The 14,255-nt window shown below is 39.0% G+C and overlaps 1 protein-coding gene across 1 annotated transcript in view; it reads right to left on the minus strand.

The window, feature by feature from the left end:
• The window catches only part of LOC126161033 (dynein beta chain, ciliary-like), a 784,705-nt gene that overhangs the window by 580,439 nt on the left and 190,011 nt on the right, over window positions 1–14,255 (minus strand). The window contains exons 16-20 of the mRNA XM_049916954.1: window positions 7,387–7,587; window positions 7,049–7,272; window positions 5,747–5,766; window positions 2,239–2,253; window positions 2,185–2,208 (exon numbers count right to left, since the gene is read on the minus strand). Of these exons, the coding sequence (XP_049772911.1) occupies window positions 2,185–2,208; window positions 2,239–2,253; window positions 5,747–5,766; window positions 7,049–7,272; window positions 7,387–7,587 (484 nt within the window). The remainder of the gene's footprint in view (window positions 1–2,184; window positions 2,209–2,238; window positions 2,254–5,746; window positions 5,767–7,048; window positions 7,273–7,386; window positions 7,588–14,255) is intronic.

Raw genomic sequence — 14,255 nt, forward strand, 5'->3', positions numbered from 1 at the left:
TTTAATTTTTTCATAGATATTTTATATGTGCAAGTTGGGTAACTCAGAACCTTTGTGTCTGGGAAAGGAATAAAGATATCAAGGAAATCTGGAAGTTCACTCGATATTGTGATTTTATGAGTACAATTATAATTTCATTCATTTGCTGTGCATAGCCATCTTGGAATCATCGGCTGGATTTTGGTCCACTAGTGAAGGTGAAAATATAGTAAAAGAAACCTTTTTTGATAGTTTTGTGAGGAATCACCCGTGAACTAATGATGCCTCCATACTAATGATGACTCCATAACTCCCATCAAGCCCACCAGAGACCACATCAAATGCAAAAGAACCAGCTGATCTGCTCCATTTTCCTACGCTGGGGGGACTTTGACCCAGTACTGCAGGATGACGACACAGGTGATCCTTCTGTTAGATACACAAATGGTTCCTAGCTGAAGGGTTATCGAAAACACTTGACTCTATCTTTCTATCAACAACAGAACCCGAGATATGAGCCCCAGGAAAATCTTGGTTTTAAAGAAAACATTACATGAAAATGTTTGTTTATTACTCCTTTTCATTGGCAATAACACAGACTACAGTAGATACTAAACATGTCAAATACACTTAAGTTGTACATATCTTCTGGGGCCTGTGGGAAACATGCCCTTCTGGTACTGTACAGTACTGGTGCAAATTATGTGGAGGTTTTTGTTGTGTTTGGTATTACTGCAAACACTACAGTTTCTAAGCGATCTTGTACTTTAAAGAATATAAATACATTTTATAGCAGCATATTAAATGCTTTGAAACTAGGTTTCCATGACTCTTTTTTTGCAGTCCATAAGTATAGACTGCTATTGAGGAAGCTTCCTCTGAATATTGCACAATAATACTCATAATTGTCTCCACATTGGTGCAAAGTTGCACAGTTCTTGTGGCATAATACATGACGTTGAGCATGTTTCAGTCTTGAGTAAAGCGAACATTATTTACAGAATTTCACTTTTGTTACATGTAGACTGTCAGTTAAAATTATATCAGGTATCAGTTGTCTCATGACTTACTCTTAGAGATCATTCATATAATGTTTCATATCCAACTTTGTACATGCAATAAGTTATATTAAAAAAAAAAGGAAAAAAAAGAAAAAAAAAGAAAAGAGGACTCACAAAATATAAAAAAATAAAATAAAAAAACGAGCCGGAGGAATAATTACAGAAACCAGTACCTGTATGTTAGACGTATTGACCCTGGCTATTGAGACACTTGTTCCACTGTGACACAAGGGGGTGAATGGCTGTCTCATAAAATTCCCAGGCCTGCGATGTTAACCACTTCCACACGTACGGCTGGACGTCATCATCCGAGGTGAATTGTTTGCCCCTCAGAGCCTTTTTGAATGGAGCAAAAATGGTGTAATCACAGGGAGAGAGGTCTGAACTGTATGGAGGGTGGCTGAGAACCTCCCATATGAATTTCTGCAAGAGTGCCATGACTGTGTTGGCCATATGAGGCTTAGCATTGTCATGGAGCAGAATGACCCCATGGGTGAGACTGCCTGGTCATTTTGATTTGATCACTTGGCAAAGGGTGGTCAAGGTCTGCGAGTAACAATGGGCACTCACTGTTGTCCCAAGCTGCAGGAAGTGAATCAGAAGGAGGCCATCTTGGTCAAAGACGAACGTCAGCTTAACCTCTCATGCACTCGTGTGGATGGCCTTGGCTTTTTTTGGTGACCAGGACTCATCTCCAGCCACCACTCGTGCCAGGAACGCATTCCCTTGCAGAGCATAGCACTACAGAAGAGCAAGACAGTGGGCCATTCGACATGCTTCCTGGTGTGTTTGAAGACTGTGGGACATCCATTACGCACACACTTTGCGCATGTGTAGTCGTTCCTTCATGATGGTGTGAACACTTCCGACACTAAATCTGACCACGGCGGCTATGGCTTTCACTGTCACTCGGCAGTCCTGGGTAATGAGTGCATCCACTAGATGGAGGATGTCATTGGGAATGCAGTGTGGTACTCCAGACCGTGCATCACCGGATAATGACACCCGTCCTGCCCTGAAGATCTTGTGCCACACATTGACCCTTGCAAGGGACATACAGTGTAAGCTGTATACTAGTGACATTCATCAATGAATGTCCGTTCCTCCGACTCCTTCCATTGTCAGAAAACAAACAACTCTTTGCTCTTCTTTTGATGCCTCCATGTCACTGTTTGCAATGTGACTGGCAGCTTTGGACAATTGATGCATGTTGCTGCTAGGTCTGTATAGTCATGTGACGTGCACGCGTGCCCTCTAGTGGTGGGCTGTGAAGTTCCAAGCTCTGGTCAGAACCGCACCTCGTTACACACACCATGATATTACCCTCTTGTCACCGGTTTGCGCATTCCAGACTCTGTTTCGTTTCTTTTTGAACACCCCTTATACAATATTAAGCAATGGAAAGTCCAGGTTGGAATATCAGCAACTACGGAAAGGATAGATTGCTACTCACCGTAAAGGTGACACACATTGAGTTGCAGACAGGCTCAACAATAACACTGTTAAAAAAAAAGGGGGGGGGGGGGGGGGGGGAGCACACCTCACACACACATGACCATTGTCTCTGGCTGCTCAGGCAGACCTACATCTCCAACCTATTGTCCAAAATCTAGCCTTCCACATCAATGATACCAATCACTTCTTTCACCAACTCTCCACCCCTTTACCTCCTGCATTCCTATTCATCACAGTTGAGCCATTCCTCAAGCCCCTGGTTTTGCCACTAATGAGCACAACCTCTTTGAATGTCCACTTTACCTCATTTCCCATTTACCTTACTAACTACAAGGTCCGGCAGAAAAACCTCCCCTTTAAGGAAAGCTAATAAAAACAAAACCAAATAAGGTAGAACAATTTTATTTATACTAAATAAAAGTACATATTATGCCATTTTAGAAAATACTCTTATGGTCTTACTTTTTAAATAAAACATCCCTTAAATGGCTTCCTGCACTGTCGACACACTGATTGAGTCTTTCCCTGAAGTTATTCATTACTCTTTGAGTCATTTCAGGTGGAATAGCTTCAACCTCTTGTGTAATTGCTTCTTTCAGGGCTCGTAAAGATTGTGGACGTTGTTCATAAACTTTTGCTTTTAAATAGCCCCAAAGAAAGAAATCACAGGGCGTTAAGTCCGGCGATCGTGGGGGCCAGCCAATGTCTCCACGCAATGAGATCACATGTCCAGGAAACATTTCCTTCACTAATGCCAGTGACTGCCGCGCTGTGTGGGCTGTAGCACCATCTTGCTGGAACCACACGTTCTCTATTTCACCAAAAAGCTCCCTTAGTTGCGGTTGGAGAAAGTCGCGGAGCATGGCACAATAGCGTTCACTGTTGACGGTTAAATTCCTGTCATTTTCTTCGAAAAAGTAAGGACCGATCACTCCGGAATTGTAAACAGCACACCATACTGTTACTTTAGGGCTATGAAGTGGTCGTTGATGAAGTTCTTGGGGATTGTGTTCACACCAGTACCTGCAATTTTGGCTGTTCACTGTTCCGGCAAGGTGAAAGTGTGCTTCATCAGAAAAAATCACAATATCGTTGGGACGAATGTTCCGAAGAAGGTCTTGGCACAAACTTACACGGACACCACAGTCTCGTTCACTCAGTTCCTGCGTAGTTACAAGTTTGTAAGGATGCATTTTAAGATCTCGATGCAAGATTCTTCTCACACTTCGATCAGCTATCCGTAATGCTGCCGCATGCTTTTTAGCGGATCGTCGAGGAGATTGTTGAACTGAAGCTCTAACTGCATCAACATTTCCGTGGCCTGTTGCAGTCCGTGGTCGTCCAGGTGGTTTCCTTTTTAATGCGGAACCTGTCTCACGAAAGTTAGCAACCCAAGAATAAATTGTTTTCTTATCGGGAACAGGGTCCCGTCGTCCGAGCGCAAAGCGAACGCGAAAAGCACGTTGAGTATTAATAGGCGATTCGCCATTTTGAATAAAATCTTCCACTATGAAGGCACGATGTTCACCAGACCACGCCATGGCGTACACTGAAAACGGCACGTAGGCAGCTACGTAACGACGCGCCCCCCACCACTCTGCTCCTTCTACTGTCCGCTGCACGTTACTTTGTAATCGGGGAGTTTTTTATGCCGGACCCTGTATATCCAAACCCATAACTACTTCCCCTTCGCAGGGAAGGTACACAAACAAATCCATGGCACAACCATGGGAACCTGTATGGCACCCTACTATGCCAACCTGTTTGTGCGCTGTCTAGAGAAAACCTTTGTAGCCTCCCAAACCCTTGATCTGGTTCAGCTTCGTGGACAATATCTTCATGGTCTGGACTCAGGTTCAGGACACTCTATCCTCATTCCTTCACCACCTCAAAACCTTCTCTCCCATTCACTTCATTTGGTTCTTCTCAATCCAGAGTGCCACCATGGAAGGTGGCACGCTGACGTGCCCCTCTCTGAAGGCTCCATCTGCACCTCTGTGCATATCAAACCCATTGACCAACCACCTGTGGACAGAGTATCTGCAGTAATGGCAGCTCCCTTACCCAGTATGCTGAAAGTCTCACAAAGGCCTTCACAGACAGGCACTATCCCCCCAGACTCAGTCCACAAACAGATTTCCCATGCCATATCCCAATGGATCATATCCTTGTGAAAGGTGCAATACCTGCTGAATCCACCCCCCAGCACTTCCTATTCCAGTCCTGTCACAGACTTATCTTACCCCATCATAGGCAGCCACAGATGAGAAAGCAGTCATGTAGTGTATTAGTTCTGCTGCAATCATAGCTCAGCTTGTTATATAGGTATGAGCACCAACCAGTTGCGCAGTAGAATAAATGGCCAGTGCCAAACTGTAGCCAAGAGCATTATGGACCATCCTGTTGCACAACATGCAGCTAAACATAACATCCTTGATATCAGTGGCAGCTTTACAACTCAGGCCGTCTGGATCCTCCCTTCCATCATCAGCTTTTCTGGATTGCAAAGATGGGATTGATCCTTACAACAAATTCTCCACTCCCAAAATCATCCTGGCCTCAACCTACAGTAATCTACTGTCTCTGCACCCTCCACCAATTTCTGCCCCCTCTGACCTACCACCTCCTCCCAGCTCACATGCCCTTGCCCTCACTGTGCACTGCTCTCTTCCAATACACACACTGATCTCTTCCCCTTCTCTGTCCTCTCCTTTCAGCTCCCTGTTTTTTTTCCCCTTTCCTTCCTTCCCACAGCTTCCAGATGCTGCACCAGGTATCCTTGTCTGCCACCTCTAGTCCCTGCGTGCTCCACCAGGAAGCACTGTTTCCTCTTCCCTCACCCACACTCTGTTATCCCTACCCGTTCCCTGTTCCACTATGGGGTGTTGCTCCCATTCGACACATTTCAGTTATAGCCTGGCCTGAACTGCCAGAGATAGTGGTCAGGTGTATGTAAGGAGTGTTTGCTTGTGTGAATACGTGTGTTTTTCTTTTCTGATGAAGGCTTTGGCCAGAAGCTTCGTGTGTAACAGTTGTTCCTGTCTACAGCTCAACATGTCATCCTTACAGTGAGTAGCAATCTATCCTTTCCATAATTGTTAAAAACACAGTATTAGCTACAGAAATTAAATGAGTTTTTTATAATAGGGCAATGGTCTTGCCGCAGTGGATACACCGGTTCCCGTCATATCACCGAAGTTGAGCACCCTCAGGAATGGCCAGCACTTGGATGGGTGACCATCATTACACACAATTTCAAATATTTATGAACCTTTTTCTCACTTATAATCTCAGCAAAATGATGAAAGGAAAAAGGTTTACTGCTTACTACATTTTTGCTGTTCATGCAGTGAGATTGCCTGATGTTTTAATTAATTACTACTTTACTACTAACTGCATTTGCGACACATTTCGTTTGCAGACAGTTTCTCGTATACCACTCAATGTACTTGCAAAATTATATCATTGTATGACGCACAGTCCAGGATATATGACATCATAAACACCGAGGTGTGTGAAAACTTGCCACATCATGCATGATATTTAAATTCATTGTTACTAACCCACTGAACTGATTTCAAAGAAACCTTGTAAGGAGACAGCTTGAACTCTGTGGAAGAAAACAAGCTACTTCATAAAATGTGTAGTGCAAGATACTTACTGATTTGAAGAATGTTACGCAAATTATGAAAACATATTTACTCTCTGACTTTTGATCTTAATGAAATTTGTGAAAATGCTTTTATTGGTTGATATGTGCTACACGATACAACTCAAAGTAATGAATACAATGCTTTAAAATCTTCAGTGTATTTAATCCAGACTTCTATGCTACTTCAATAGCACAATGCACAGATGTACATTCCTGCTGATGATCCACTGTTCCCACTGCTTGAGAGCAATGCTGCACACGTCAACGCATCCTGTATTGGGACAGCTTTGGAGGGGGGAGAGCAGGGAGTGTAATAGAAATGTGAGGTATCTGCTGTTACTGCACATAGAGCAGCTTACTTATTCAATATCACTCATCATAAGAAAACTACTGATACACAAGTGCAGCTGTGTGCAACAGCTAGTGCTATATAAATAAACATTATGACTGACACAATAATGTAAGTGAGTAACAAATTACTTACAGTTCTTTCACCTGCACCTCCTCTTTCATCAGAACAGGCACCATTAATATCTGAATCAGTCACAGCAAAGCCACTCTCCTCTTCTGCGGAATGTTGTTCATTTGCTTCTTCTCCCAGTGTAATATCCAATTGTTCATGGTTATTAGTGGCATTCTCTTGATTAATGGAATTTTTGTTTTCTTCCCCTATGCTAGAAGACTTGCTATTAAAATGTGCTAGTTCACTTTGTCCATTCAGATAGTTTGATTCAAAATACAGATTGTAATTAGTTTCCATAAAATTATGTATCAGGACACCAGTTTCCTTGATGATGTTGTACCTAAAATCATTAATTAATTAACTCACACCACATATCAACATAAGGGTTTTATCTACAATGTCTGCAACTTACCAAACGTCAGTGATGATGTCAGTGACATATTCTGAAACTCCTAAAACTTGAACATACCTCTTTTGCACATTTTCCAAACGATCTTCAATATTAAGCAGAGCAAATTTCTTTCGCTCCTTCCGTTCATATAATGGAGTTGTAGACCAAGCACCCATAAGATCTCTGATTTTTTTAATATTTGATTGTGCATTAGTAACTCTCTCATGAAGTTGTTTTACCATGCTTTTGAATTTATCAACAAAATCCCAAACTGAAAATAAGTAAAAATCAGAAAATCTTGCAAATGGTTTTTAAGGTCTGTGGCCATTCTTCCTCAGTTGGCAAAGAAATGCAGTTTATCTGGTATATAATATCTATTACTTACCTTTTGCAACTGAAATGACCAAATGTATCTTGCCTGACTGTTTAGACATCTTCAGTGGTTTTAAATTCTTCCCATCTTTTCTATGTGTCCACTGGCTCTTCTGTGAGCAATTCTGGTCTCTTGAAACTGGATGTGTATAATTTTCTTGTATAAAAGTTAGCTTTGCAACAAAATTAAATGCAGCAATAAGAGCTGTACCACCTAATACAGTTCAGTACAAACAATTATACAAGGAAATCTCATAATTGTGAGTTCAGAAGTACTACTAGAGGAGCTAGTGGACATATACAAAATATGGGGGAGGGGGGGCAGAAACCATAAAAGATGCCTACAACAACTAGGCATAAGACGTTCAAAAACAAGTAAAGTTCGATTGCAAAACACAAGTAACAACTATTATTGTAAACAAGGAAACAGCACTGATTTCTAACAAGATATGAAGAATTGTTCTACGGGCAACATGAGTTCAAAACTGTGGATGCCACAGAGGAATATTTTGATTGTGCAAATAAAGATCTTAAATTTTAACTCACACTCTTTGGTTTTTGGATGCAAATCAGTATGGTCTGGCTGTTATCTTTATCATCTAAGCAAACCACTGCACATAGCAGCAGGTATGTCCCATTATACCAATTGTTAGTGCTTTCTCCCATTCCACCCACGTATGGATAATGGAAAAATGATCACTTAACTGCCTGTGTGTATGCTGTAATTAGTCTAATTATGCTGTAATTAGTCTAATCTTGTCTTCACAATCCCTACACAAGAATTCCACAGGGGGTTGTAATACTTTCCTTGATTCATCACTCAAAATTAGTTCTAGAAACTTTCTAAACAGGTTCCCCACGGGCTAATTTGCCTCTAACTTAAAATGTCTGCCAGGTCACTTATTTCAGCTTTTTCCTGATACTTCCCAATGGGTCAAACAAATCTACGACCATTTGTGCTGCCCTTCTTTGTATCCATTCAATATCATGTTACTCCTATCTAGTATGGGTTCCACACACTTGAGCAGTATTCTAGGCTTGGTCACAAAAGTCTTTTCATGCAATCTCTTTTGTAGACCGATTGCATTTCCCTAGTATTCTATCAATGAATTACAGTCTGACACCTGCTTTACCTATACTGAGTCTAACTGATTGTTCCATTTCATATCCCGACAAATTGTTAACCCCAGCTATTTGTATGAGTTTACCAATCCCAACTGTGACTCAATGATAATATAGTCATAGGATATTAGTTTTTTTTTTTTTTTTTTTTTTTTTTTTTTTTTTTTTTTTTTTTCTGTGAAGTGCAGTATTTTACATTGCAGAACATTTAAAGCAAGTGCCAATCTTTGTAATGCTTTAAAATCTTATCAAGATATGATTAAATATTCATGCAGCTTCTTTCAGACAGTATTTCATTATAGATAACTGCTTTGGCTGCAAAAATCTGAGGTTATAATAATATTGTTTGCAAGGTCATTAATATGGAACATACACAGCAAGGGTTCCAACAAGATCCAGGTGACAAACATCATGGGACACCTTCTAATATCACGTCAGACCTCCTTTTGCCTGGTGCAGTGCACCAACTCGATAGGCCCAGCAGATTTACTGAGCCATGTTGACTCTGTAGCTGTCTATAATTGCGAAAGTGTTGCCAGAGCAGGATTTTGTGTATGAACTGACCTTTGATTATCTCCTATAAATCTTCAATGGGATTCATGTCGGACGATCTGGGAGACCAAATCATTTGCTTGAACTGTCTAAAATGTTATTCAAACCAATTGCGAACAACTGTGGCCCGCTGACATTGCACATTGTCATATAAAAATTCAATCATTGTTAGGGAACAGGAAGTCGACGAATGGCTGAAAATGCTCTCCAAGTAACCTAACAGAACCATTTCTAGTCAATGATCAGTTTATTTGGACTAGAGGATCCAGTCCTTTCCAGTAAACACAGCCCACACCATTATCAAGCCATCACCAGCTTGCACAGTGCCTTGTTAACAACTTAGGTCAATGGTTTCATGGGGACTGCACTACACATAAATTACAGTAGCTTTCAAGCTACATACATCCGTGTGTAATAAAGCTGGTTTCTGATATACTGTTTCTGGAAAATAAGCTGTACACAATGCACTGTCAGAGTATTTTCAACACACATAATAAAAATATCCAAACAATCATTATTTGTCTAGTTATTTATTTTAGATATATTTGTTTTGTGTTTATAATTATTATTTTATGTTTTACATAGTTTTCCTTTTTTTAATTTTTTCTTAAATACATACAACCTGTTTATTGAAAATAATAAGTAACTCATTATTATTATATAAAAACATTACAATAGTGATAATCTGCTTAAAACATAATATTTTCTTACACCATGCACATAAAATGAACAAAATTTCTTTACATAACATGCACAATAGAGAACGTAATACAAAACAAAATTTTGCAGGATCTCAAATTATCATGGATGATCCTCAAAATACACTGATTTGTATCAGGAATATTTCAGTATACTGGTAAGCCTTAGTGAACAGAATGAATTATGTACCAGTGATTATATTGTTTCTAAATTTGAGACTAACACCATACTCATTCAACAGAACTAAATTTGAAAATCTCCTCACAAAGGTCTTCTAACATTGAAAGCCGTATACATCTCAACTGTAACTGTGCTTTCAAGCCCTTTGGAATCACCAGATGACAAGTTCCTTGTCCTCAGTTAAGATGGTCAAAACAGTTGTCTCACAAGAGACAACCTGCCTTTTATAGTTTTAGAAGAATCAAATGGTGAGTCTGGACAAATAATTCAAAAATCTCTTGTGAAGCATCTGTTGAACAAATGTCTGACCAGGCCAAAAGATATTTGAAAGACATTTTCTCTTCCAATGAGGGAGAAATATCTGTGTTATTGTTTGAGTCATGGGCTGTCAATGTAAAATAACTGTATAGAGCACTGCACCTGAGGACAAGGAACTTGTTCACTTGGTGATTCCAAAGGGCTCAACAGCACAGGCACAGTCGTGAGATGTACACAGCGTTCGATGTTGGAAGAACTTTATGAGATTTTCAGATTGAGTTTTGTTGAATTATCATGATGTTTACCTCCATTCAAGAAACAATACAATCACACTGCAGTCACTAGTATTATGATCAATTCCCTTTTCCAAGGGTTACCAATGTACTGAAATATGCCGGATACAAATCAGTACATTTAGAGGGTTACCCACAAAAATTTTAAATCCTTGTGTACGTTATGTAAAGAAATTTCATTCATTTTATGTGCATCATACAAGAAAATATTATGTTTTAAGCATTTCTTTATGTCTTATTATTATTGTAATGATTTTGTATCATAACAATAAGTTACTTTTTATTCTGAACTAACAAAATCAACATACATGAAATGGTAAACAAAGGGTATGTAAAACATAAAATAATAGAGATTATATTAGATTAGATTCAGTTCTCATTCCTTAGACCCAAAAAATGAGATGATTCTCGTGGGTCTGGAACATGTCAGAAAGTAGAACATAAAAACATAAACCATTTAAATATAATACTTACTACCCTGATCAAACCAAAATTTTAATGGTTGCTGGCAATTTATTCAAAATGTGTGTTCCTAAATATTGGACCCCTTTATGGATGAAGGTAAGTGATTTTAGGTCTTAATGTAGATTGTTCTAATCAAAGTATTGATACTACGTATTGAGCTATTGGTTGGAAATAGAGATGTATTACTTGCAACAAATTTCATTAAGGAATAAATACACTGAGAAGCAGTGGTTAGAATACAAAGTTATTTGAAAAGGGTTCTACAAGATGTTCTTGAATTTACACCACACATGCTTTTGCACCCAAAAATTTTGCTCAGTTTGATGAGTTGCCCCAGAATATGATTCGTTATAACATAATAGAATGAAAGTAAGCAAAGCATGCAAGTTTTTTTTATATTTATATCTCTTACATCTGATATCATTTTCATGGCAAATACAGACTTGTTCAGGCACCAACTGTATTTATTATCGAGTTGTAATCCCAGAAATTTAACACAGTCAGCCTCTTTGATCTGCATGTCTTCATATGTTATACACAAAGGAAATCTCTTACAGGTTCTGAACTGCATATAGTGGATCTTCTCAAAGTTAAATGACAGTGAATTAGCTTTAAACTACTTATTAATGTCAGTGAAAATTTGATTAGCATCTATTTATAAATCTGTACTTGACTTGCTACTATTGCAATGTTCGTGTCATCTGCAAACAAAACAACTTTAGCATCTGGCAATGTAACAGATAACAGGTCATTAATGTACACAAGAAAAACCAATGGACCCAAGATGGAACCTTGAGGAACACCACAAGTAATTAATTCCCAGCCAGATGAGGACTGACCACTTACTACACATGTATTACGCAACAACACCCTTTGTTTCCTGTTAGACAGATAAGACTCAAACCATTTCGCAGCATTGCCAGTGACACCATAAATTTCTAATTTACTTAAGAGAATGCTGTTGTTCACACAGTCAAAGGCTTTTTGACAAGTCACAGAAAATGCCAGTATCCTCTAATTTATTATCTAATGAATTAAGTACATTCTCACTGTAAGTATAAATAGCTTTCTCTATATCAGGACCCTTAAGAAATCCAAACTGTGACTTGGACAATATATTATTTGCAGTCAGATGCTTCAACACAACCTTTTCAAATTTTTTTGAGATATTCAGCAAAAGTGAAATTTGTCAACAGTTTGATGATATCTCTTTATCCACCTTCTTGTAAAGAGGCTTAACTTCAGCTTATTTTAGCCAGTCTGGAAATGTTCCACTGATAAGAGATTGAGTACACAAATAACTTAAGATAGAATTCAACTTGCATGAGCAGTCTTTGATTAACTTTGTTGATATGTTATTATACCCACTGGAATACTTACCGTATTTACTCGAATCTAAGCCGCACTTTTTTTCCGGTTTTTGTAATCCAAAAAACCGCCTGCGGCTTAGAATTGAGTGCAAAGCAGAAGTTCTGAAAAATGTTGGTAGGTGCCGCCACAACTAAGTTCTGCCGTCGAATATATGTAGCGCTACACAGGGATGCTTTGCAGGCACAAAGATAAATACGGGCGCCAAAACCTCTGCGTCAGTAAATAAATTTTAAAAAAAGGTGGAAGATGAGCTTTTTTCTCCGCCCCAAGTTTCGACCACTGCATTTTCATACATTATCCAACGAAGTAAATACAAATTCCGTATTGTTCATCTTTGAATGTAGCATCATTTCAATGTACTACGAAAATCCGACCGGCAAGACTGTTTGGGATGTTTGTCAATATGGCCAACTCTACGTTCTGAATTTTCTCCTACCTGTGAGAAGAGATGGTTGCTAATAGGAACTTTTATGTATTGTGAATCACATGCAGTATTCTCTTCACCATAATAATAATACGAATATAATAAACATTTTGCCATGTATTGTTTCGTGTTTGCTGCTATCTCATTTAAATCCTGTCTGCCTAATAAACTACGAATCTAGAGTGAGACAAGAGCAAACGCGGAAGAATGTACATATCATGTCATGTTTATATTCGTATTATTCTTATGCCTAATAGTGGTACAGTCAGAAATGAAACGCGGCAATTGACTAGATTTTTAAATCTTAAGATGACTAATTTCTGTGCAGAATGTAATGTACTAAAGAGGCGTCTGCAAAGATTTTCAAACGGAGAAAAATTTTCGCTAAACTCTCGTTCAGAACATCTTCTATCATACGCAATCTATTATTTGGTTCTTGTTGATCATTATCGAAGAAAGCACCAGTGTAAGTAACAACAAATAGTAGTCTCTTACCATTGTTTCGCTAATGAGACGATTCCTGACTTTTGTTTTTTAATTGTAAGCGGCGGTAGCGTGCACGAAAGCAAGCCATGCTGCGAGCGGCGACAGGTCGTAAACACACATTATCAGAAGGCGACAAACAATGCACCACACAGTACAGTAATGCATTTTCAGCTTAGAGTGACGTAAACACGTATAACAAAGAGAACGGCACTTATTATATCAAAGAAAAATAAGCAATCGATTCAAACCAGATGAAGCACGTGAAAAAGGAAGGGTACCCGTATAAATACGGACGGAGCAACTGACGCATAGCAGTGGCTACCTGGTAAAGCTTAACTGCTTAGCCTACGGCTCAAACCAAACTACTGTAGCTGTATCGTCATTCATTCGACCTAAATTGTGTCTCATATTACAATGGACCAACTTTGTTTCGATTTGGAGGTGCGGCCTAAAACTTTTCTCTCCCCCTTGAATTTCGAGTCTCAAATTTCAGGTGCGGCTTAGATTCGAGTGCGGCTTAGATTCAAGCAAATACGGTAGATTTTAAAGATTTTATGATGGATGCTGCTTCTCTAGGAGACACGAGTGTCATTTCCATTTTACTGAAGTTATTTTTAAAGACTGGTCTCAGGTACTCCATTGCACTGTTCACCGAACCTGATAACCACAAGCTGTCAGTAACAGAAATGAAGTACTTGTTTAAGAGGTTTGCAACACTACAAGTACTTGTTACCAAAGTCTCATTTATTTTTAGAGCTATCTGTTACTCTTCCTTTTCAGCCCCATCTGTCTCTGTCTTTACTATATCCCATACAGTTTTTATTTTGTTGCCTGATTTAATTAGCTTTTTCTCATAGTAAAGCTGCTATGGTTTCTGCATTACTTGCTTTAATATTTTGCTGTATTTTTTGTAATACATTACAATTCTAACATCAGAGCTGTTACTAGATGGTAGATACAGTCTCCTTTCTGTCCCACATGATATCTTCATTCCTTGTGTAATCCAATTTCTTTTTTTACTTCTGTGTGATT

The sequence above is a fragment of the Schistocerca cancellata genome, chromosome 2, assembly GCF_023864275.1.
Source record: "Schistocerca cancellata isolate TAMUIC-IGC-003103 chromosome 2, iqSchCanc2.1, whole genome shotgun sequence".
NCBI lineage: Eukaryota > Metazoa > Arthropoda > Insecta > Orthoptera > Acrididae > Schistocerca > Schistocerca cancellata.